The sequence below is a fragment of the Ochotona curzoniae genome, unplaced genomic scaffold, assembly GCF_017591425.1.
Source record: "Ochotona curzoniae isolate NIBS_2020 unplaced genomic scaffold, NIBS_Ocur_1.0 scaffold_4506, whole genome shotgun sequence".
Classification (NCBI taxonomy): domain Eukaryota; kingdom Metazoa; phylum Chordata; class Mammalia; order Lagomorpha; family Ochotonidae; genus Ochotona; species Ochotona curzoniae.
In genome coordinates this window covers 12,957,113-12,981,984 of record NW_024467119.1, presented here as the reverse complement: position 1 = coordinate 12,981,984, position 24,872 = coordinate 12,957,113, and the positions used below count along the sequence as shown (strand labels likewise).

The 24,872-nt window shown below is 40.7% G+C and overlaps 1 protein-coding gene across 6 annotated transcripts in view; it reads left to right on the top strand.

Moving 5' to 3' along the window:
* The window catches only part of EPHA5 (EPH receptor A5), a 325,738-nt gene that overhangs the window by 12,235 nt on the left and 288,631 nt on the right, over nt 1–24,872 (top strand). For all 6 annotated transcript variants that reach the window (XM_040967111.1, XM_040967109.1, XM_040967112.1 and 3 more), the window contains exon 2: nt 15,771–15,835. In XM_040967111.1, the coding sequence (XP_040823045.1) occupies nt 15,771–15,835 (65 nt within the window). The remainder of the gene's footprint in view (nt 1–15,770; nt 15,836–24,872) is intronic.

Sequence of the window (24,872 nt, the reverse complement as noted above, 5' to 3'; positions counted from 1 at the left end):
AATATATGGTATACTCTAGCCATTGATGCCTAAGTGAGTGGCTTGAAGTAACATCTCTGCATAATTTTAAACTCACTGTGTTTGTATTTTTAAAGAATTTTATTTCAGAATAGTATTAAATTTACAAAATAAAGAACACTAAGTAGTAATAGAAAGAGGTCACCTATCCTGCCAATCTCAGGTACCCTGTTAACATCCCTTGTTAATATCCCCCATTAGTCTGTTTGTCAAGTTAAAGAGCCACACCCAGGTTCCCCTGTTTTAGTGCAACAACTTTTATCCTGCCTGCTTCTTTTATCCTCCAGTGACAAACACATTATGCCCCAATTAATTTCTAAGTGTTCACACATAAAGGAGACTATGTGGCATTTGTCTTTATGCCTTCCTTGTTTCTCTCAACATGATGTTCTTCAGTTCATTCATTTTACTGCAAATGATGGCATTTCATTGTTTTTTTAGTCCAGTGATATTCTGTTGTGTGTGTGTGTATATCCTTATTGTCACTTCTGCTTGGTTGAATCTGTGTTTTGTGTTTTGTGAATGATAACCTTGAATGTGAAGGAGCAGTTGTTTTTTTTTTTTAACACAGTAAATTTATTTTGAGTTTATCTCCGTTTGTTGGGTTCTTGAGTCATATTGTTGTCTCATCTCCAGTTTTTAAAGAAATCAACCTCCTGTTTGCCACCGTGGCTGTACTAATTTGCATTCCCTCACATCACTTCCTCACCAGCCTTTGGTGTTCTCAGTCTTGTAGATAACTGCCGTTCTGAAAGATGCAACACGGTAATGCCATTGTGGAGCTGTTTTGCATTTCCTGAATGGCTGGCGATACTGAGTATGTCTCCACATACTTGTTGCCCACTTTTGTTTGCTCTGAAAACTATCCAGTGCTTTGAGCCACTTTTTAAATTGAATTGTTGTTGTGGAAGACTTTTCAAATTTGCTGCTGTATTCTGTGTGCTACTTCTTTGTTGGGTGAGTAGCTTGTGTAGAATTGCTCTCCTTATGTTGGCTTGTCTCTTCATTCTGTTATTTGAGTCCTTTACTGCACAGAGGCTCCCGAATGCAGCATGGCTCAATTTGTCTTGTTTTGCAGTTGTTGCCTGTGTCCTGGGTCTTATCCAGAAAGGCAATGGTGACTTACAGTATTACTCTTACATTTTTCCCAGCAATCTCATAATCTCAGGTCGTTAACTTAGCTCTTTGATCTATTTTGAGTTGGTTTTTGGATAGAATGAAAGGTGTAATGATGTAATTTCATTCTTCTAAATATAAATGTCCAGTTTTGACAAGGTTGTTGTATCTGCAGCGTATGTTCTTGGCACCTTTCTTGAGAATTAGTTAGCTGTATGCTCCTTGGTGAGTTCTGGGCTTCCTGTTCTTTGCATCTGTGCTGGTTTTTATGTCAGTGCCATGCTGCTTCAATTACTATGGCTTGATAGTATACCTTGAGATCAAGTATTATAGTGCCTCCAGCTTGATTTAAAAAAAAATTTTTTTTTTGCTCAAAATGACTCTTTTTCTGGATGTTTTAGTTTTCTATGTGACTTTTAGGACTGTTTTTTTAGAATCCTGTAAAGAAGTTATTATTCTGTTGATATATTGTAACATTCTCATTCCTGCCTCATTACCCTAAAGTGTAGCCAGTATAACTCTGTTCCAGAACCCATGTCTGGTAGAATTTAGTATGTGTTATTATTGGCAACAGAATTCACTAGAAGAGAATTGAGGACAAAAGGGAGTCTATTTAAGGAAACAATTTGCAAACTGGGAACACATCCTTGGGCCCAGAATGTTAAGTTTGCTCCTTGTGGAACCCTGGGGAGGGCTGTCTCAGGCTGATGAGGTGATTGCCATATCTTATCCCAGGCCACTATTCAAGGAGAGCTGGAAGATCGCAGGGGTAGAGAGTGGGACTGGGGAGTTGCTATTCCTGGTTGAAAGATTTTGACTGATTTAAAATGTTGTTATTTGGGGAGAGCGAGTGGAGAGAGAGTCAGGAGCTGGGGGAGAGGAGAGAAGAGTGAGAGTGAGAGAAGTAACTACTGATAGGCTGGCTTCCTCAGTCCCTGCACGGGTGTGGTAGCTGGGGGCTGGGCCAGGGCCGAAGCTGGGAGACAGGAACACCATGCAGATCTCTGACTTGAAGGGTAGGAACTCAGCCGGCCAGGCTGCTCTTTGCCACCTGTCCGACTCTGCTTTGTGGAAGCCGGAGGGAGAGGTCCACTACGAGACCTAACCCAGGTTGTTAGATGTGGGAGTGACATCTTAACCCCTTGGCTGAACATTTTCATCTTGACTGAGTTTTAAAACTGTGACATATAGTTCAGTAGCCAGGTTGGGTGATGAAACGGAACTTTATGGAGATTGTTTATCTCTGCAACATGCCTGGGCGGGAGCTGTAGGGTGATTTTCCAGGAGTCTGGTGCAAAACAGAGTGTGGGTATAACCTCTGGTCAACAATGGCTGCTGAGTTCCATTGTGACTCTCGTGAGCATCTGGAGTGTCAGGACCCATCTTTTAGATAGGTCTTCAAGGCTGTTTTCCCACACCCTGTCATAAGACAGGAAACTAAGACATGAACCAGCTTGCTGATGAAGCTCTTGCCAAAGCGAGGTAACACCAAGGCATTTATCAGCAGGATGCTTCCTTTCAGATTTACCCAAAATAGCAAGATTAGCATAGAAACCAATTCATAGATATCCTATGGTTACCTTCTCTCTTCAATTGAATGCATTTACACCCCTGCTCCCTTCTTCTGATAAAATTTTAACATTCAGATAAGTCGCACAAACCATGGTTAGACGGCATGAAGTAAAATTTTCTGCTTTAAGCAGGACTTAATTTTACCTCCAGAAAAATAATTAGTGTAAAACATCTGTTTCTTAACGGTTTGAATTTCTTGGGAGTAGATGGATTTACTTTTTCATTTGTTCTACGTTTCTTGGATTATTTTGACTGTCACTTACTTTATGAAACCCTATAGATTTACAGCGTGGTGGAATTCTTAATATTGCCAATAAAATAGCAGGGCAAAAGGATGCCATCAACGTGTCATTAGAATAGTCGTAAAGCGGATTTACATCTCTAGGGGAGACATTGTAAAACCCACAAGTATACATCTGTTTGTGTCTCACTAATATGTCTAATTTTTTTCCTTCCAAGGAAAACAGCATTTTTGTTATTTATAAAATAATAAGTACATCCAAAATACTAGAGGGCTTAGGTGGGATTCTACTGAATTTTAGGAATTCCTTGAACAGAGCTTCTGCCCAGTAGAGAAATATAACTGATAGCTGCCTCAAAGACTGTCACCATCTAATATTTGATCCTACGATCGCATTTGGGGGTTGAGATTATTATTCCATTTAAGGAGGACAGTTGAGTCTTGGGGCTCAATAATATCAAGCCATGTAGCCCATCAAGTTGCTAGAGCAAGGGCTGCGTGTTTGGGATGTTGGGACTCTGCTTATATCGAGTTTGCTGCAACTTACATTGATCTAATTAGAATTAGTTTCATAATGTGTATTTTATTTACGTATATTCCCTTTAAAGGGAGAGAACATTTTATAAAAATCATTTGCTTTATAAGAAAATTAATTAATTAGTGTAAGACTAATGTAAGTATGTGTATGAGGAAATATGGAAAACCCATGTCCAGAAAAGTCTCACTACCATCGGTGCTACAACAATTGAATAAAAAACTAAAGTATCAGCTTTCTGTTACAGAACTCTCATTTCGTGGTTGAAACTGACATTTTTTTTCCATCTGAATCTGGGGTATGAAAGAAGCTGACGACAGTGATATTTTTGTTTGACTTATTGAATAATGTCGTGAACAATATTCCTAATTTTCAAAACAGGCGCAGACGATTTTCGTCGAATAGATTCTTATGTAAGACCTTGTGGAAAGTCAAGGACAAAATGTTAGCAGTGGTTTTCTCATGGTTTTTTTTGTTGATAAGTAGCAGACAGTGTGACCTGTCCTTCAAAAGAAACCGCCGTGGCAGCACAGTCCACAGGAGAGATCCAGCAGAGGGGCTGGGGTGTGGCCTCCTCTGCATCGGTTGTGCTGCTGAACTGTGTCTCGTGAAAGCTGCTGCTGTCTGCACCATCATGTTTGAAAATGCACAGGATCAGGGTGAGGAGCATCCTGACTTGTCTCTTTCAGAACAGGTACTTGAGAAAAAAGTTCAACTCTACAGGCCAGCTTGCTCAGGGCAGCCGTGGGGGGTCCTCACCTAGAGGTGCCCGCCAAAGCCAGCCTCAGAGCATGGCTAAGTATAGTGTCTGCCCTGACCAGAATGCAGCGCTTCTAAGCTTCGCACAGCAATTTCTATGGAATGTATAATTTAAGAATCTGTTAATCTATAGTTTAGGAACCATCCGTAAATAGTTCTCATTTTTAATCCTTGTTTAAAAAAAAAAAATGCTTGCTGAGTACAGAGGTTTTCAGAGGCTTAGAAACTTCCTCCAGTTTGACATTTTCACAGTCTCCCAGCCATGTGATAGGTAGAGTCAGCTTACCAAGCCAGGGCGTAGTCTGGCCTTAGTGTTGGCAACCCTAATTAGTGTGAGGGTAAGAATTACTTGGTTGGTGATGGCTGGGGGTGGTTTCTAACATCTCTTAGCTCTGCCTACTACCCTGCTTTTTTCTGTCTTGGAAGCAGCCTCTGTGCTTCTGTTAAAACAAAACAAAACACTGCAGATGGTTCAAGTGTGGGTGATACGAATATCACACTTACAAAAATGATATATGAAGCTACTCCTGAAAGCATGTGCAAAATGGAATCAGAAGTGCATTTTAGGGGTCAGCGTTGTGGCATAGCAGATGAAGCCACCTCACAGTCGACAATCCCAGCTACTCCACTGCTGTTCCAGCCCCATGCCAACAGACTCTAACAGCATTGAACATGGCTGGAGCGCTTGGGTCCCTGCCACTTAGTAGGGAGCGTGAAAGAAGCTCCTGGCTCGTGGCTTTGCTGGGACTGTGAGGGGGGTGAGCCAGTGGGTGGAAGATATGTCTGTCTTCAGCTCTCTGTGTAACTCTGACTTCACAAACATCGGTAAATGTGTGGGAGAAAGTGTATTTCTGTACTAACAATTCTGTTTTGGATAATTAATAAATATAATAAAATATTCTTAAAACTTGTAAATGTGAAGATTGTCAAGGAGTTCATAGGGAACACGCAGTTTGAAACAACTACGTGTGGATTTCAAGTGTTTTGCTTTAAACCATTAATTCTACATTTACTCCTCTTTTACCCATCTATTTTTAAAGAAAAATATGTATTTAATTGAGAGACAGAGGGAGCAATTGGGAGTGCAGTCTCTTGGCTCATTCCCATGAAAGGTTCATGGCCGACACACAGGTGCTCACTTCCAAAGCCATCATCTGCTGCTTCCCAGGGACACATTAGCAGGTAGCTGGAACCTGGAGAGAACCCTGGACTTGAACCCTAAACTTGCAGTTTACCATGGGGCATAAGTAATCTCACCTGGTTGAACCTCTAGGCCAAATACCCTAATTAAACTGACCTTTTCATTCCATTCTTCCAGGAACATTGCAAGGACACTTCTCTGGGCTTGTGAATGTCTCACTTATGTGATCAGCACTCAGAAAATGCTGTTTATTTGCTCTTCTCAGTTAAAAATGAGATTATTAAACTTTCTAAAGTGAAGATGATATCCATGGCTGTCAGATAATAGTGTACAAGAAGGACATACATAATATCAGAGTCATCAAGAAATTATCAAGATATAAAAAGTTCAAACATGAGTTAATATATGTAGCTAATGATGTAGCCACTAGATTCAAAACTGATCTTTGAAGTATGTGCTTGGATTAATAGGTCCCCTTTTGTTTACAAATCATATAGAGCTAGATTTAGGGAATGTTGATGATCCTTCACAGGTAGTAGAAATTGGTACAAGTTTCTAGTCTTCAAAGCCAGGTAACTGGAAGGCTGAGCAGTCAGAATCAGCAGGGCCTTTCCTGGTTTGTTCACTGGTGAACTCCTGAAGCTCAGGGTAATCCCTGTCACCTCAGTGGGTGCTCAGTGACAATTGAATGCTGAGTTGGACATTATGCCCAGTTGCTTCTATACTATTCACATTATAGGTACTATATTAGGATACAAACCATAGAAAAGCCATTTAATAGTGGCTTGGAACTAAGGTTTTTGTTTGTTTGTAAAAGAGCTTTCAGAGTAGATGCCTGGTGGCTTGGACTCAGGAACCTGTGTGACCTTGTTGGCCTCAGCCATGCCTTGTTGCTTCATGGTCTCAAGAAGTCCGCTGTTTCTGCTCCTGTCACATTCAACTCAGAGCCAACAAAAGAAAGGGAAAAGAAGAGCCGAGAACTTTGGCAGCTGGCTTAGGCTGTTAGTTGGGGCAAAGAGAAATTTCCCGGTAAATGACAAGTAGCTGTCTGCCAGACAACCAGATTCAGTGGAAGCAACAATAATAGAAACTGCATCATCACTGTTTGCTAAGCTCCATCAGGATGGATTGTCTGGCAGGCAAGACAGCGGTGAGATTTGGCTTCTGAGGCAGGAGAAGGGTGTGAACAATTTAGAGGCATATTTACTTTATTGGTTTTATTTTTGTCTTGGCTGTTTTGATCTTTGGAAAAGGTAGGTAACTATCCACTGTAGTTAAACTTTGAACAATTTAGCATTGGGTGAACACGGCAAAACTGGATTACCACTGCATCAGCCTTTTACACACAAACACGCACACACAAAAACACAAAAAATCGTATGAAATTTCAGTAAGGTGTTTCCAAACTTTAAAAAGAAAAGCTCTGTGATGGGTTACTATCATTTTGTTTCATTTCAGATAACACAAATCGTCAACTTTAGCAGAATTGCAGGACGGACATAAAAAGTAAAATTGTCATAAAAAGTTGTGATTGTCACTTACTTTACAAAAAAGAATTCTTAAGTCACCCAGATGTTTGGTCATTTTTAACGTATGATATTACTTTACAGTACAAACTGTGAATCTGTGTGTTTCCTTTTTCTGCATCCTGAGATCTAATCATCGTTTAGCCCGAAGGTTGTAAAGTTAATGGCTGTATAGATTGTTTTGAAGTTGGATATATTGTAATCAAGCATTTAGGGTAATTAGGAACCAGGGTAAAATTACATTCAAACCCGAGAATTAGCCGTGCATCCATTCCCACTCTGTTCTAATAGTTTTTACATACTTTTTTTCGGACAAAGTATGTTTGGACAGATGCATGCTCTATTTGTCCCAATTAAGATTCTAAAAACATAATGAATAACAAAATAAAAAATTACACAAGAGGGACCCTCATTACTTTTTTGCCTACTCTTTGGCTTTCTGTAATCTCCACACATATTCTAATTTTCTTTCTGCCAGCAACTTGATACTAAACTGTGATTCCCCTAGGAAAACGAATGCCCTTTCTGACTTCCAACTTACATCCACTATGATGAGAGCATTACAGCGGCTGCCATCCACAGGCCACTGATAATCAAATTTATGGGAATAGCAGTTAAGTGTTTCAAAGGGGTGAACTTTCGCAGGAGGAAGGCTAGATACTGACCCAAATGTGATACAGAAACAAGAGTAAAGACTGAAGTTAAACTTGCGTTTGGATTCCAGCTACATGCTTGCTAGCTTTGGGATCTTGGCTATATAATGTTGGCTTTTCTCTTGAAACTGCAGAAGACTATGCAAGGCTTGACTAGCTTGGTTACGACACCTGACAAGGTGGCCACTGAAAACCGTATGGGCTGGCTCTTTTTCCTGCCATGTGTCCTGTGAATGTAGCAGACGGCTCATTAGTCATCATTTGGCTGTCGCTTCTCTGTGTTAGGTTTTCCTATAACTTTATGCAGAATAACCAGGGGATACTAACTGAGGTTTTTTTTTTTCTTTCTTTTTTGCCACCTGTCTGCATTCACACTTTTAGAATGTATTACCAATTCAAATTCTTAAGTGTGCTTCTGAAATGTCTTTCCCCCATCGTAGATGTCTGAAAAATGGTGTGCATTTTTTATTGCTTCATTTTGAAGGATAGTGGCTAAAACTCCTTTGTTGATGATGATGAAAATAGTTTGGAACAAAATGAGTGATATTAATTAGGACAAACAGATATAGGAGAACACGGAGGCTTAATCAGATCGAAAGGCACAGCAGAAGCCATCTTCTGGGCCGCAGAGCATCTGAGAGTTTAGTTGACTTCATTGTGAATTTCATTGAAATGCTATAAATACAACTTTGAAGGTGTCATGGCGGGACTGAAGGGAAACAGGCTCTAGAAATAGAAAGATGTGTTTGCCTGCAACCTAGGCCACTTGGAAATTGTGTTGGTTAGTGTGTTTTTGCCTGCACATATCCATAAATCACATTACATTGATTAGCAGTGAAATTCAATTTTCCCATATAAAAGTAAGTTCTATGAGAGGCAAGGTGCAAGTTAAGAACGATTAGCAAATGTGTGCTGTAATTTAGCACCAAGCACCTTGCCTTCACTTCAGCAGCCTCAGTCTGTAGGCTTTGCTGTCTTACTGCTACTTCTGTTGTCACCATGGCCGTACCAGTGTCAGGAAAGGCAGTCGTTGCCAGCCACTCCTGGGCAAGTCACGAAGTCTCTGCACTGGTCATTAAACAGAGCTGATTCAACAGAGGGATCGCATAGTTGGAATTAAAATAAGGTCATTTCTGCTAAAATACAAGAAGAGGGGAAGGAAAAAGCTTGAATAAATTGAGAGAAGAGAGAGGGGACAGCCTGTGGAAGGACATTAAAAAAAAAAGTACAGAATCCTGAGTGAGTTTGAAGTCGAGGAATGAGATGATCATATTGGTGGCTCAGAATGAGCTTTGCAAACAGTATTTTGAAGAAATTGCAAGGGCTTAGGCTTCTCTGCTGAGAAACAAGGCGGAAGATTTTTCACGTGGAACAGCTTGGCCAGGATGTGGCTACACTTATTTTATGTGAAACAGAGTAAGGAATTGAATAAGTTCTCAGTAAGATGGAGTTGGTATTGGGTCAGTAATGCACTGGGGTGGGGGAAGGGACAAAGACAGGATGACCACTCCCGGGACTCACGTTTCTGGTTAGAACAGTAGTCCTGTTGAATTGCATTTACTGAATCAGGGGACACTAGAGCAGGAGCAGGATTTGGAAGATTCTTTGCTCATTTGGGGCTACCTGAAATTGATATGACTGCTTTGTATAAACGTGTTTATAATCCTATAAACTGATAGGAATTTCAACAGAGAAATTCACATGATATGCAGATTTTGGAGTCATTAAACATTTAGATTATTAATGAATATTGGGATGTTCTTGTTTTCTTCTGTGGTAATTACTATGGGATGCGTGCTAATATTTCCTTTGATATCAACAAATAAAATGCCAATCCCAAAATTAAGTAAAATTATATTAGCCATTCTCTATCATTCTTGGTCCAATTTTGTGTGTGCAGAATCAAACCTTACCAAGACTTCTGTTCTTTGGCAAGCCCCTTTTATAGTTTTCATGCCAAAAATCTTCCTGATGCAAAAACCTAAAACACAGTTTTCACTAAACTGACAAATTGAATTTTCCAATGGGAAGCACATGTCTGTCTCAACACTCAGTTTGTCAACTGCTCTATGTCTGGTGCAACAGTTGTCAACCTCTAACCTGCAGCCTGGAAGCAGAGCCTGTGCTCAGGGGACCGTGGAGGGAGGCAGGGCAGCTCTGTGTCTGGAGTTTGTTCCCACAGATTAGTTAAATGTGAGCTGTAATTGAATCAGTAGCCTTTCTGATATTGTTAAATGGAAATCAATAAACAGACCTCCATCAAAAATCTTCTGTAGGCAGTGGGGCTTGGACTCAGTGCCTTTCAGGAGTGGGAAGGCCATCTTATCTACCACGATCTAAGTGATTCTCTCGGGAGCCTTGGGGAGAGGTAGAGCTACTGTTAGCACTGTGCTGGCTAATGGTGACGTCATGCAAGGAACCTACAGACAACTTAGAAGTGGGACTGCGCCTGGGGCTTTCTGCTTCACCTGTGTCTTCAACATCACTCATCCTCTCCAGGCTTTGCCTGTGCATGACGGTGGGATCACATGTCTGTCGTGTCTTTTGCCTTCCCAAAGTCTGAAAAGATGTTCATTTTTAGTGTGCCTATTTTTTCCTAGAGAATCCGATAAATTGGATTCACACTCTGGGTGACTTGTATTATTTAGCAAGGTACCAAGGAAAAATCATTGGAGTTGAGGGGCTATCTGGCAGGTTAAAAATGTTTGAAAGAGTCGTGGAAGAGCATGTTTGAGTTAGTAACTAAAGATGGTCCCTAGTTATTTGAATGTGGGTGAGTTTTAGGACACTAGTATTGCATCTCCCATTTAATATATTTTGTCCTCTTGCTACTATCCTTAAATTCCCAGAAAAATAATGTTAGCAGTACTCGACCTGTTTGAAGGTAAATTCTTTCTTTTTTTTTTTTTTTTAAAGATTATTTATTTCTACTGCAAAGTCAGACATACAGAGAGAAGGAGAGACAGAGACTTACTCCCCAAGTGACTGCAATGGTTGCTGCTGTGCCGATCCAAAGCCAGGAGCCAGGAGCTCCTCTGGGTCTCCCACGTGGGTGCAGGGTCCCAAGGCTTTGGGTCATCCTGGACTGCCTTCCCAGGTCACAAGCAGGTTGCTGGATGGGAAGGAGAGCCGTCAGGATCAGAACTGGCGACCATATGGGATCCCAGTGCGTTCAAGGCGAGGACTTTAGCCGCTAAACCAATGTGCTGGGCCTGAAAGTCAATTCTTTATTAAAGATTTTCTTCTGTTCAAAAAATATAACTGTTGATACGTCATAATGAAATTAAGACACAGGTAAAATTAAAGCACTGTTCACACTTAGCTTCTATTGAATTCTCTTATTTTTATTCGGCCAAAAGTTGAGGTTGTTTTATTTTTTTACTTTCTAAAATGTTCCTGTGATAGTGGCATTTTCTGATGTGTAACTTTGGCGGTTTGCAAAAAATAACCCTTGCAGAGTTATTGCTTGTGGGGAATGAGTCTTCCTAATGGCTGAGTAGCATAGCAGCCGCTGTCCCCAGCCTCGTGGTGGTTATATAGTGGCTGAGCGAAGATGACTTTGAAGGCTGTCTCCCAGTTTTCTCATGTGATGCTCTTAAAAATATATATAAATAATAGAATGAAGTATTTTCTATAAAATTTCTGATACCTAATTAATGTCTTCAAGAGTAATGCTGGTATCAAACATTTGCTCTAATTATATTCATTAGTGACTTCTCCTGGACACGTTTTAATTAAGTTGTACAATGTAGATCAATACTCATTGTGAATTCATTGCAATTTATAACAAGCATATATGCTGTTCAGAACAACTTAATTACTATAATTGTAGCACAGAAGACACTTGGTAACTCTGCTTTATTATGGCCAATCCCAACTCTTAAAACATCTAGTAATGAAACTGGAAAATGAACCTCTGAAAATTCACATATATCTTGTCGCCTAAACTTCTGTGCTTTTCATGTAACTAAATTTTCTCATTGTGCATCTCCATTATACAGCCAGCAGGTAAAATGAGCACCTGTAACAATTTTATTGGTTATATGGAAATGATTCAGGGGCGTTGTATTGCCAGATGATCTATTTGCATTTCCTTAATTAAAATTAATTTTTTATACTTTTCTTTGCTTATATAAGTAATATTATTTTGGTTGGAAGGAATGGCTTATCTCCTTAGCATGCTAATTATGTTAATGAAGTTCATGCTAGTGGTGTAGTACACAAAAGATTGAGAGAGTGGAGATTTTCTTGTAATATTATTAGGTTAAAAAAAATAAAAAAAGGTGGCTTCCCAACTATATGACCAGTAAAATTTGGAATTTTCCCTGACTTTTTCTTGTTAAAGATCAGTGACAAACACCTTCCCAATCCTCCAGCTATTGCGATTAAAATGTCTGCATACATAATCAGATCTGCATGGTGTTTGCTGCTTTGGACACACCCTCCTCATTTGCCCCCCAGCGAAATGGTGTTTTCACAAGCCTAGCAGTCAGGAGTTAAACATGGTGTTTTCGAAGGAAACAATTTGATTTTCTCTATTCAAGTTTCTGGAGACAGGAATTAGTAGTTAATGAAATATTCAGGAATGATATCAAACAGGTTTAAAGCAGAAAGGATCAGAAATATGTTCCTTAAGAAGACAGATTCTGAGCAGCTGGTAAAGCTGGCACTCTACAAGGGCTGAGAGCGGTTCAGAAAGCACCCGCGGCTGTTCAAAGCATGGTACGAAAAGAAAGATGCAGAATTTTTTTCAACTTTTACAAAAAAATTTATTTTTCATGCTACAGTCCCATAGGCTCAGGGACTTCTCCCACCCCCCTCATTTCTCCTTCCCCTTCGGCCCATTTGCTCTCATATCGTATTACAACAGTCACAAGTTCATCTTTCTGTTACTTAAGTGTATCCTGACATTGTATAGTAGACAGTAGCACAAAGTCCAGCCTCCTATTGTAAAAACATATTTAACAGCTTCATCAGGAGTCCCTCTTTTATCCAGGAATAGAGATGCATACTGCAAAGATACAGATTTTAAGATTTATATGTGAATTTGTATGTGAATTTTCTCTGATGCATTAATCCTGCCATATATATATATATATGAGATCAACATTATAATAAGCTAAAAGTAATTGTGTAAAATGTCTAATTTCCATGTTTTTCTCAGTTCCCATTTAAGCAATGTTGTGTATAAATATTTTTGCATGTGGATTTTATGGAATTATTTGTTTCCATAGGAAAGTCATGTTAGACAGTTATATTCCTGAGTTCCTGTGAGACAGCCTTTTGAAAACAATCACAACAAGGAAGGTTGTGCAGATTTCTGTTGTGACTATTTTCCTGTATTTTGTAGTATCTTCCACTCTCCCAAACACCCAATGCATGTGTTAGCTGCAAGGCTATTATTTTGAGCTCATTTGTTTTCTTCCATACATACAAACGTTTTAAGATGAAAGAAAGATAAAAATTGCAATTTTAAAGCAAACTCAGGTGTGTGCAATTAGATATTGAAAGGGTATTGGGAATTCTGTGGGTGAAAAATGAATATTTCGGATTCACATATTCTGAAGAGGTCTAAAAGGAATGCTGTGTTTCTCCTGGCTGGCTGGTTATGAATTCCTGGAATTCTGTTGCACATCAGGTTACCACCCCAGGATTAAGTTCATTGTCACTGTCTTCGGAGCTCACACTCAGCTCTGCTGGGGTGCTCTGCTTTTCCTGGGCTCTGCTGTTGCGCTGCTGCTGCTCAGTATCAAAGGTTAATCAAATGAATCATTAAGATGAATAAACATAACAATTTAGATTCCATGTTCCCCTGGTATTTAGTCATGTCTAGACACAGCCCCAGTGTCCCAGAAAAACTAAAATGAGGACAAGGACATTTATGTTTAATGCAGCCTTATTCCCATGGAAACCAGGAAAGCCAACAATAGAGTAAGAAGGGGTGTATGTATCTGGGAGCTCAGGGATGTGACTGGCGGGATTGTCAAGGTCAGTAGGTAGTCAGACAGCTCTAGATTGATTTCGTTTTGTTATTTTAGAAAGAAGTAGGCTATCAGTTCTCTAAAAAAGTTGTAATTCTATGTATTTAATTTTCTTATTCCTTAAAGCCGCAATGATGTGAATGGTTTAAAGATTTATTTATGTAAATAAATCTTGATGGTTGAGAGACAGAGGCAGGTAGAGACAGCTCCCGTCAGCTCTCATTGATTCTCTGAATCTTTGTAATGGGCAGAATGGCCAGGTCTGGGCTGAACTATAAAACTTGGACCTAGGAGAGCAATAGTAGTTCCCCACGAGGATGCCAAGAACCAGTTCTTGAGCTGTCACCACCACTTTCCAGGGTTAGCAGGACGCTGGAAGCAGGAGTTAGAGCAAGAAACACCCTGGACACTGCGCTGTGGGAGACAGGTGTTCTAACCCCCGGCCAACTGTCTGTCCGCCAGCCTATTTCAATGCTGGTAATATGGCTGTAGACATCACACTTTTAAGTGTTTAATAGATAAATAAGGGTGCTTCAAATACTTTGTGGCAAAAAAAAGAAATTTAAGGAGATTTTATACAAAAAAATTTATTTGCAGTGGTATTAGAGAGCACATTTTCGGCTGTACCCAGGGCTTGTTTTGCTTGCAGATAGAATGATCCATTTGGAATTGGGTCTGACAATGTAAGGATGCTTTGCTAACTCAGACTAACAGTCACCCAGGTGTTTGTCCTCTTAAGTGCATTTGCCTTGTTCATCAGACTGTCCAAGTGACCCAGCTGTTCAGAGAGCCAGGCACATTCATGTGGGGTAACATAATCCTTTAGAAAAATAAGGATATGTGATCTAAGTATGAGACATTTTGCAAGATAGTTGTCTTCAAGCTAATTTTTTTAAAAAGAAGATTTATTTATCTGAAAGGCAGAGTGATGGGGAGGGGTGAAAGAAAGAGAGGAGAGGGAAAGAAGGTATTTCCCATCTGCCAGTTAATTCCCCACATGGCCACAGCAGCTGCAGCTGGGCCAGGAGCCAGCAGCCAGCAGCCAGAAGCAAGGAACCAACAACCAGGAGCCAGCAGCCAGGAGCAAGGAGCAAGGAACCAACAGCTAGGAGCCAGGAGCAAGGAGCCAGCAGCCAGCAGCCAGGAGTTCCATTCAGATCTCCCACATGGGTGACAGGGGCCCAAACTTTGGCCATCTTCTGTTGTTGTCCTGAGTGCACTAGCAGGCAGTGGGATCTGAAACAGCAGCCAGGATTCAAACTGGTGCTCCAGAATGGAAACAAGGAAATACTGGTGTCACAAGTGGTAGCCTACTAGCTCTGCCTCAATTCCAGCCTTTCTTCAATCCACTTAAATATTTTTTCAGAAACTACACACACAAGCATATACACACATACACACATATATTGTATGTATATGAGTGTGTGTGCGTAAGAGCGACCCATGCACTGTTTGTGCATACATGTCTGTACACACTGATCCATGTCTTGTGTTTTTATTGAAAATGTTCTTTTCCAACTGGAGGTTCCATCCTGGACTTTTCAAGCATCATGAATCTGATAGTTCTATAGAAAACATCTTTCAGACTCTTAGTCTAAGTTTGGCAATGTAGTGGGCTCTTAGCCATAGCATCAACTTTAAGGATTGCTGTAATTTCCTTGTCTTGGTTAAGGGTGTAGAGATTTATTTCTTAATTAAACTTGCAATTTGGGTTACAAATTTGAGTTAATATCACACAAGTTACAAGCTTAGGAATAGTTTATTGCTGATTAATGTAAATTATTTGTTAACTGCATCATAATAGCTTTCTGGAAGAAAATAAAATATGTTCCAGTACAGCTTGATGACTACAGATTAAGCCCTAAACCTCTAATGCCTTTGCAAAGAAGCAACCTGGTGGGACCTTCATTTTGATGGGCCTTTCTTTCGTTTTTTTCTTGTTCTTGGTTATTAGTTCCATTTCCTTATTCTTGCTTTTTGGGAAAGCATTGAACTCAATGACTGGTGTATACATTTCTGCTCTAATTGTTCTCCAAATGTTTTTGAAAATCGCATGTTCACTTGCTTTCCAAAAATGTTTTCTAAAAATTACAGCTCTTGTATCCATCATAGTGAAAGCCTAAGGAAATTTCAGTCATGTAAAAAAAAATGTATATTTTTAGTAACACTATTAAAGCAGGATTGCGTTATTATAGATTTTGCTGAGTTCTGCTCTTTTTCTCTTTCAGTGAACCTGTTGGATTCACGCACTGTCATGGGGGACCTGGGATGGATTGCTTTCCCAAAAAATGGCGTAAGTTTTTATGGAATCTTTTCTAAAACCTGAGATACATGTGTTGTGACAATTCTGTGTGAGTTTGTGCACTCACCTCTTTGTTGTTCAGAGAGGAGAAGTATGTCTGTGCGAGAAGGGACGTGTGTCAGCTGTTGTAGCGTCACAGGGACTTCAGCTGTGAAAAGTGGATGCGACGGAAGTGTTTTCAATGACTGCCTTCCAAGCATGTTGTTTTCTCCTGAGTATTTTTCCGCAAAGTGATAGGAAGTTTTCTTTAGCCTTCAGGAAAATTCCAGATCCAGTCTTGGAACACACTTTCATAAATAACTGATTTGCTATATTAATATTGCATTTTGAAGAAGGTGAATCAATATTGATTGAAGACTAAGGTTCGTTAATCTAGTTTATTTAATTTACAGAATTAAAGAATGCAGCTATTTTAGGAAAATTCTTTAAATTCTCTTGATAAGAATTTCTGCAGTTTGAATTTGTTCAACATTCAGATTTTCAGTTTTAGTTTTTTAAGCTCAGAAAATATGCTTCAGTCATAGAATTGTATAATTAGCAATTATTTTAAAACAAAGTGTTTTATGAGATTACATTAAAAACGAAAGTAACTCATGTTAAAACCAGGTAGGCAATTTTTAACAATATATATTTTTAATTGTCATAATATTAACAGTTCTACCTATCGGCTACATTAAAGAGTACTCCATTAGCCTCAATCACACTTAAAACCATATAAATTCAATCAGATGGAAAGTGAAAATATAAGTAAAATTTTTAGATCTAGATCCATATTAAACTGAAATTATCAAATGTGTCACATTACTGTTCTATTTAAACATTTCAGACTCAAAGATGATTCTATTATCTAATATCTTTAATATTTCCTGAATTTCAAGGTACAGTTACTGAAATCCACTATGACAACCATACATCAGTTTCAGTGCTACCATTTGGATAAAAAAATATGAATCCCATGAATAGTGCAACAATTTTAATGCATATATGTGATTAATTTAATTTTTCACCCTTATGGTATTTTACATGACATTTAAAATGAGGTTTCACTCAAGATGGAATATTAACTAGCAAATTATTTTTTCCCTTCTGGAAATACAATCTTAGAAATATGGCAATGACACTATTTTTCAAAAATAACTGTTAATTTTCTTTTTAAATTGTCTGTCACTATCTGTAATTCATCTTCAGAGAGAAACAAAAAAACTGTTGAATTAAGTCTTTATCCTCAAGCTTTGAAAAATTTGTTTCAAGTAGCAGTGAATATTAGAATAGTTTGATGTGGTTTTATGATTTGGTATAATAAATTAAAAAACCATACAATACTCCCGTTTGAATTTATGATTTAATAGATGAAATACTTATAAAATAAAGTTATTTATAACTAAAAGAATGTGTTGAATGAATTTAGGAAATTACATATTGTATTCCTTAAATAAATTGTGTTCAGTGTTGTTTGTGTGTTAAATATTCTGCAATTTGTGTAGAATTGAGTAAGATAAGGACCTGTCCTTGACAAAGAATGAGTGATCTTAGTTTGATTGTTTCAATCATTAGAATGTACGAGGTAGAGAAAATGTCAAGAAGTTGACCCTTAATTCTGCAGTTCTGGAAAACTGACGTAGTTTAATAACATGTCACTAAGTCCCTCCCTCCGACTGTAATTCCTGGTTTAAAGTGAGTAATTTTACTCGGGAGTTGGGCTGTTGCCTGACGCTTTGGTTGAAACAGAGTGTATATGTTGAATAAGTAAATGAAATTGATTGTGTTGTTCTTGTGGCAGTTCAGAATTCTTTGTACGAAATATAGAAGCACGTGCTTCACTTTCTTTCCTCTGTGTAGTACGTGTTAGGAGTGGATGTAATTATTTCTGGGACTGTTTGAAAAAGGGCTACTTCAAATCTGAGTGTAAGAATTGGACAGAAATGTAGGGAAAACACTGTTATTTGTCCTCATTGTTTCAGACACAAACATCAAACATGTGTTAGAAACAGTCATTATGCCTGTCCCGCCCTTGCCCTTTCTTCTGTTACAGGGCGAGCTCCTACTCTTGTCGTGGATATTCTGTATTTACTGCCAAAACTTGGCTCCGTTTCTGACTTGTAACAGGACGTCAGCAAACATGTACTGAAAGGAAGCCTGTTCTATGCGTTTACTAACATTCATAAATGAACAGAAGCTTCTGACATATGATTTTTAACTCATTTGTTCTCATGGTAGTTTCTAAAGAAAGAGGCTGAGCCAAAGGCATGCATACAAGAGAGACTGTTTGCTGGCTCACTCCCCAGATGCAGCTTGGTTGGGGCCAGGCGGAAGTCGGCAGCCCAGATCCAGTGTTTGTCACATGTGGGTGGCAGGGCCCCAGGCACGTGATGCCACCTCCAAGGGTGCATCCGAAGCAGCAGATCAGGGACTCCGCTGTGGGATGGGTGTCCCAAGCAGTGACGTCACGGCTGTGCCCAGTGCCTGCTCCCCCGAGCTGCAGGTTTACAATAACTAGTAAATGGGATTTGCAGAAGTGACAGCCCACAATATCCTCCCTTAGCCTTCTGGTGAATTTCTTTCTTGTACAGTCCATAAGACACTTTGTCCATATCCTTGCTTATGCATGAGAGAGAGACAATTGTCATCAGCATGTAAAAATTTAAAAAATTTCAAAGAAAACCTAATTTCCAACTTTAACTGCCTAAAGGATTTCTGTATTTATTTGAAAGTCAGAGTTAAAGAGACATACCGGTGGCGTGGGGTGGAGGCTGCCAGGAGGAGGCGTGGGGTGGAGGCTGCCAGGAGGAGGCGTGGGGTGGAGGCTGCCAGGAGGAGGGAAGGAAGACAGATGTATTCTGCCCCCTCCTTGACTCTCTGGCCAAAGCTGCACACTTCAGCAGGGTCCCTGTCAAGGTGGCAGAGGTCAGGTACTTGTGCCATGTTCTGCCACTTTCTCCAGGCTGTTCGCGGGGTACTGGATTTGGAAGTGGAGCCACTGAGATATAAAGCAGCACCCACGTGAGGTGCTGGTGTTGTGTTACCTGCTGCAGCGCGATGCTGGGTCTAATTCCTGGCTTTTTGTTGACTGTTCCAAAGCTGGTCGCAGATTGCAGTTTTAGGAGATTAAGCAGATTCTCTGGTTTGGCTCCCTTTCTACTGACACCGTTCCCTGATTTAAGCTGCCTGTCTGTGACCTTGGCTCCACTGAGGATCCTTTTTCTCCCACATTGTGTGAGCATCAGCATCTCCTTTTGATTCAGGAAGGATCTTCTCATTTGTTTTTTTAACTTTGCTACATACGGAGATCATTGTCTTCGAATCCTTGTTTGAGTTCTTTACCTTGCTTAGGATGCATCGTTGCGGTCTGGGCTTCAGCCTGTCCATAACCCACTGTGTAAGTGATGGACAGCTTGATTGTCAGCATGCACCTGTGCGTCTTATGGTTTCAGCGTTATGCTGGACATATCAAGAACTATCGTGTCATGGCAAATTCCGTGCATGCTTACTCGGTGCCTCCATTCCAAAGTTGTCTATTCCCTACCTAGCCGGTGCCTGCCATTCACCTTTCTAGGCACCAGGTCTGCTCTCCTGAAGGAAGAAAGCAAGAGTTTCTGACGGTCACCCTTAAGTTTGAAGAAGTGTGATGATTCTGCGAATGAACAACTAAATAAACAACATCGCAGTTTTTTCTAGTCTCGTACTTTCTTTTTGTAGTTGTGAGGAAGTGAAAGAGCAATGATAGTACTTGCTACAATTGTGCAGGCTTGCCGTATGGCTAGAAAACACTGCATGTTTGTGTGAGAGGACACTGCAGTTTCTGGAAGAATGGAATGAAAAGATGCCAGGTTACGTGGGTGGCGGCGCTGGCATTGCGGCGCAGCAGGTTTGAGTACCCGGTGCTCTGCCTCCCAGCTGGCTCTCTGTGCACCTGCACACAAAATGGAGAATGATCCAAGTATGTAGGAGATTGGATAGATTCAGGGCTCCTTTTATTCATGTGGCTTGGCCCTGCCTTGTGGCTCTTGGGGATTGAACCAGCAGATGAAAGTTATGGCTTTCTATTTGTCTTTTTGTCTGACAGATGAAAGTCTCTTACAGAAAAATAAATTGGAAGATAAAATGTATTTCTTCCAAGTTTTTGATGATCATTTATACTGGACACATATATCATCAAACCACTCTTCATTTTCTTGAAAAACACTCATACTAATATACAATGCTTAACAGAGTGCACAAAGGGACCTTTAGTGTTCCTTTGCTTAACATTCATTTGTTTAATTATTTGAAAGGCAGAGTCTAGGAGGAGAGATAGAGAGGAGAGAGAGTGCTGTTTTCCATCTGCAGGCTCCCTGCCCAGATGGCTGTGACAGTGGAAGCTCCAACTCTGGCCTTCTTTTGGGATGACAGCATCGCAGGCCATGCCCTCATCCGGTTGGCCACAGCGTCTGCCCCGTTCTTTTTTTTTTTTTTTTTTCCACGTGAAGAGAAAGAGACTCAGTAAAGGCAGGTGACTGAGAGAAGAAGATGAAGAGGTAGAGTGCCCTGACGCTCATGTGTTTTCTGATACTGATTGTTCAAAATTAGAAATGAACCACACTAAACTGTTAGGTCTGTATGGATGTGTCTGGGTTTTGGAATGTGCTCGATTTTTGCTTTAGAGAAAGCAGGAAACTGGAAGTTTCTCCCAAGAATGCTTTATATAAGCAGGGCTGAGTTACATCGCATTCATGGGTAGCCCATGCAGTTTTTAACGTTTAGTTTTGAAGGTCAGTCTTACACATGCATGCACACACAGACACATATACAAGAGAGAGAGAACCAGAGAGAATGATTTTCCATCTGCTGTTCACTGCCCCGAGGTTCATGTTTCCGCAGGAGGGCCAGACCTAAGCCAGGAGCCAGGAGCTTGTTTCGGTCTCTCCCGTGGCAGCAGGTGTCTAAGCAGTTGTGCTGTCCTCCTCTGCTTTTCCCTGACCACTGGAAGGGAGCTACATTGAAAGTAGACCAACGGAGACTCCGAACAGCACCCTGTGCTACAGGTGGCGGTTTTACCTGCTATACCATTTATTTTAAAACAGCATATAATATATACATATATTTATATAGCAAAATGTATGCTGCATTTTATGTGTCTGGCTGTTATATAAACGTAAAATTATATTAATAGAACTAAGCCTGCAATTAATAGAATAAGTAACTCGATTGCCACCTCGGACTGTAATTTATTCTGTAGTACTTGGGGCCCCTTGGTAGTCAACTTTACATTTCAGCTAAGCAGAGAGGCTGTTGTATCATCTATCTCCTGGTGTTCCAGATAGTATAAAAATGATGTAATATATTTCAATGCACTATGTGACCCCCGAGCCTCTAAAGAAATAGGATGATGTTTGACAAAGCTCTTCTGTTTTACTTCCTTTCAAATAGGGGCAGGAAATAGACTTTGGTGGTTAAAAGAAACAAACCTCGTGTTCTCTTCTTGGCATATGACCGGCTGTAATGAAATGAGTGATATTTAAAGGCAGTCAGCCTTCGGCACCTGATGTGGACCTGGTAATCTCATTTCACTTTGAGTAAGATCAAAGAGAAGGGAAAGCTTCCACAACTGATACTTTCTTAATTTTTTCTCCTAAAGTTCAATTAATTAGTTAGATAGAAAGGATGGGAGAGGGCAGAGAGAGAGGAAGAGAGACCCTGGTTTACTTGCCAGATTCCCCCAAGAGCAGGGGATAAGCCAGGTTGAAGCTAGGAGCCAGGGGTTCCAGGTGGGTTTCCCACAGGGGTAATAAGTTCCCATGGACTTGAGCCGTCATCTGCTGCCTGGCAGGTGCGTTAGAGGGAGCTGATCAGGCTTGGAACTCTGTTCCAGGCCTTCTGAAGTGAGAGGTGACCACTCGAGCTGTGGATTAACATGCTCTGCTTACCCCCAAAACTGATATCCGATTGAAAACGAAACTGAGAGATATTAACTGATTTCAGGCTCAGTAGATGTAAAGCCAATTATAAATGTCACCACTTATTTGAGTACAATCTTCTCCAGCTTTCTTAGTCCAAACCCAACGTGGACAGTTCTTGAACAGTCTGTCATGAGGTCAGGGTTATTGTTACGAAGCTCTGCGAGCAGACTAAGCTGTGATACAGAGGTCCCAAGATACATTGTTTCTCATACTAAGGATGCTGTTTTTCCATTTATTCATTATGTTTTCTTCAGATTTTATTTTTAAATGTTTATAACCATTGTGACCCCTTTTTAAAGTTTGTTTTTTAGGTTTGAAGAAAAACATGAATAGAATGTCCAGGGCATTCTTTATCTGATAATTCTATCCACCTGTTTATTACTAGTGTATTGTCTTATTGGGGCTGATATTTTTTATGTAATCAATGAGCCAATATTGGAGACATTATTGTTCACTGAAGTCCATACTTCACAGTAGAGCTCAATCTTCCTTCGAACATTTTTTGCACATTCTGTAGATATTTAACAGAGTGTAACTTTAGGGTACATCACAGTGGGACCACTCGAATGGTGCCCCTGCCCTGAGAACTCCTGTACTCACATAAGTATCATGCCTTTAAGGAAAGTGAGCAAGGGCTTACTTGCTCCCTTAACATTGGTCTGGTTTTTTTTTTTTTTTTTTTTCAGCGGTTTCTCTGTTTTCCCTTTTCTAGAATGTCATATGTTTGGCATCACATGGTGTGCAGTATTTTCAGATTGTCTTCCTTCCGTTAGCAAAATATATTTAAGTTTGTCCCTATCTTTTTCTGGCTTCACACTGCATATTTTGTTATCATAAAATATTGCTCTATTTTTTAGAGAGGAAATTTTAGGATTTCAAGTAGTAGTTTTGTTTGCACACACTATGCCATTTAAGTGTCAAATATGTGAAAACAATACCAAGTCTAGATTTTAGAAGGTATATAAATCGTTACAAGTATGCTTCTCTGAAGCTAAAACTGATGTTTTATGTAGATCTATTTTCTATCAAAATTATAGAAGCATTTAGAATAGACTAGCAATCCTCATGGTAAGGATTTTTTCCTGATTTCTGATGAATCATTTGTCTGAATAACAAGAGCCAGTAGAGTCTAAAATATGTAATTTCTCAATAAGGATTTCTTCTCTCTTTTTGCCTTTACTCTCGTTGCCTATTTGGAGCATTACAAGCCTGTGTGTACATGCCCTGGAAACATATTTTCATTCATTCTGACTACATTAGTGTTATTTCAGTTATCTGTGGGGCATTTGATGTTTCATCTGAATATTCTTTTTTTAAAAATTATGATTTTTATTTTGGTGGTCTTTACATAATGGATCAGGATGATTAGGGTCATGGGCTACAGGTAGGGGGGTGAGATTACCATTTCCACATTCTTTTTTGTTTTTTGTTTTTTCCTTCCTGTATCTGGGAGAAGGGGGAAGATAAAGAGAGAAGCCACACCCAGCCTCCCAAAAGCCTCTGAACCCTGGGATGGACGGCAGCCACCTGCTAACACCCCAGGGTCCCCGATGTGGGGCATGCTCTGAGGGTCCTGCTCATGAGGTTTTGATGGTCCAACAGTTTCAAATTATTGCCTATCTTGTCAATCCAAGCACAGTGAAATCACTCCAGAATTCACTGGTTGATTTAATCCACCTTAGAGTCTCTGTTGGCTCAGATATTCACTGCCAACACTTGGGTGGGGAAGTTGATCAATCTGTTCTGTCCTCTGTCCTCTGTTGTGGTACCAGGCATTCTCCGCAGACTCCAGTGTACTGCCATTCCTCCATGTGCACCTATAAATGCTGTTCACTGCTCGGTTTAAGCCACTAAGGAGTCCCAGCTCTGACACATGCACTCCACAGTCAGACCATAGAACATGCAATTCTTTCTGTGGCTGGGGTTCTGAGTCCAGCAATTCATTTGGGGGGAATCCTACAGAAACTTCATCTGAGGTGATCCCCGACCTGATTCTTGTGTGTGCTTGCCAATACAGGGTCTGGCACAGTTCATCACCCCAATCAGCTTATGCACATGCTGGTGGTTGCAGTTGCTGGGTCAGTTCTGTCTTCAGCCCTGTCTTTTGCATAAACCAATGGGTGTTGGAGCACAGCAAGATCCTGCCCAGCGCATGCTAGGCCTTCACAGACACTAGTGGGAGCTGCATCCTAGTTGGAACAACCCACAATAACCCCCATCAGTCCTGTCCCCTGCCCTGGTTCCAGTGCTTGCCAGTTTGAACAGCAGACTGCTCCAGTCTGTCCCACATTCCATTCAGCTCTCATTCATATCAATGGGTGTTGTAGCCTAGTTCAACCCAACCAGCCCCACTATGCAGCCCACATACATGCTGGCAGGTACCACTCTCTGCCTAAGCGTGTCTTCCCCACTCTTGGTTCTCATGCTCACCAGTGAGAGTGGCAACCAAAGAGGGAGGAGCCCATTGTTTCCTACTTGGCCCATTCCCACTCCCGGATCTTGTACTGTCCAGGTGGTTCTGGTTGAAGTGGTGGTCCAGCAGCGGAGCCCTCCAGATCCTGCCGGCTGGGTTCAGTTCCTCCTACGCTGGGTCTCACGTATGCTGGTTGGGTGTTGTGGCGCAGTCTGGCATGGCTTGTCTTCTCTTGACGTTTGCCAGTGGGTGCTATAACTTGGCTGGGCCCAGCCCACCCCCAATTTGAACTCATGCTGGTGGGGGCTACAGCCTAGCCCAGTCCAGCTGGACCCCAGTCCTAGTCCTCATGTGAACTGGTTCGTGTTGTGACCCAGCCTGGCCTGACCCACACTTCATTATGGTGCTCGGATTTGCCCATAGGTGATATGAACTGACCCTGCCTGGATCACCCCTGACCTGCACCAAATGTATGCCAGTGGTTAAGGTTTCCTGGCCTGGTTCAGGCTGCTCCCAGTTGTGGTTCTTGTGCTCACTTGAAGGGACTGTGGCCTGACAGAGGAGTTGTCCAGGCTCCTCCATCAGATCCTCTCCCAATGCCAGATCTTGCGTACACCAGTGGGTCCATGCTCCAGCCCTATTTTGTCCACCTCTTGTCCTAGCAGGAACATTGGCCTTT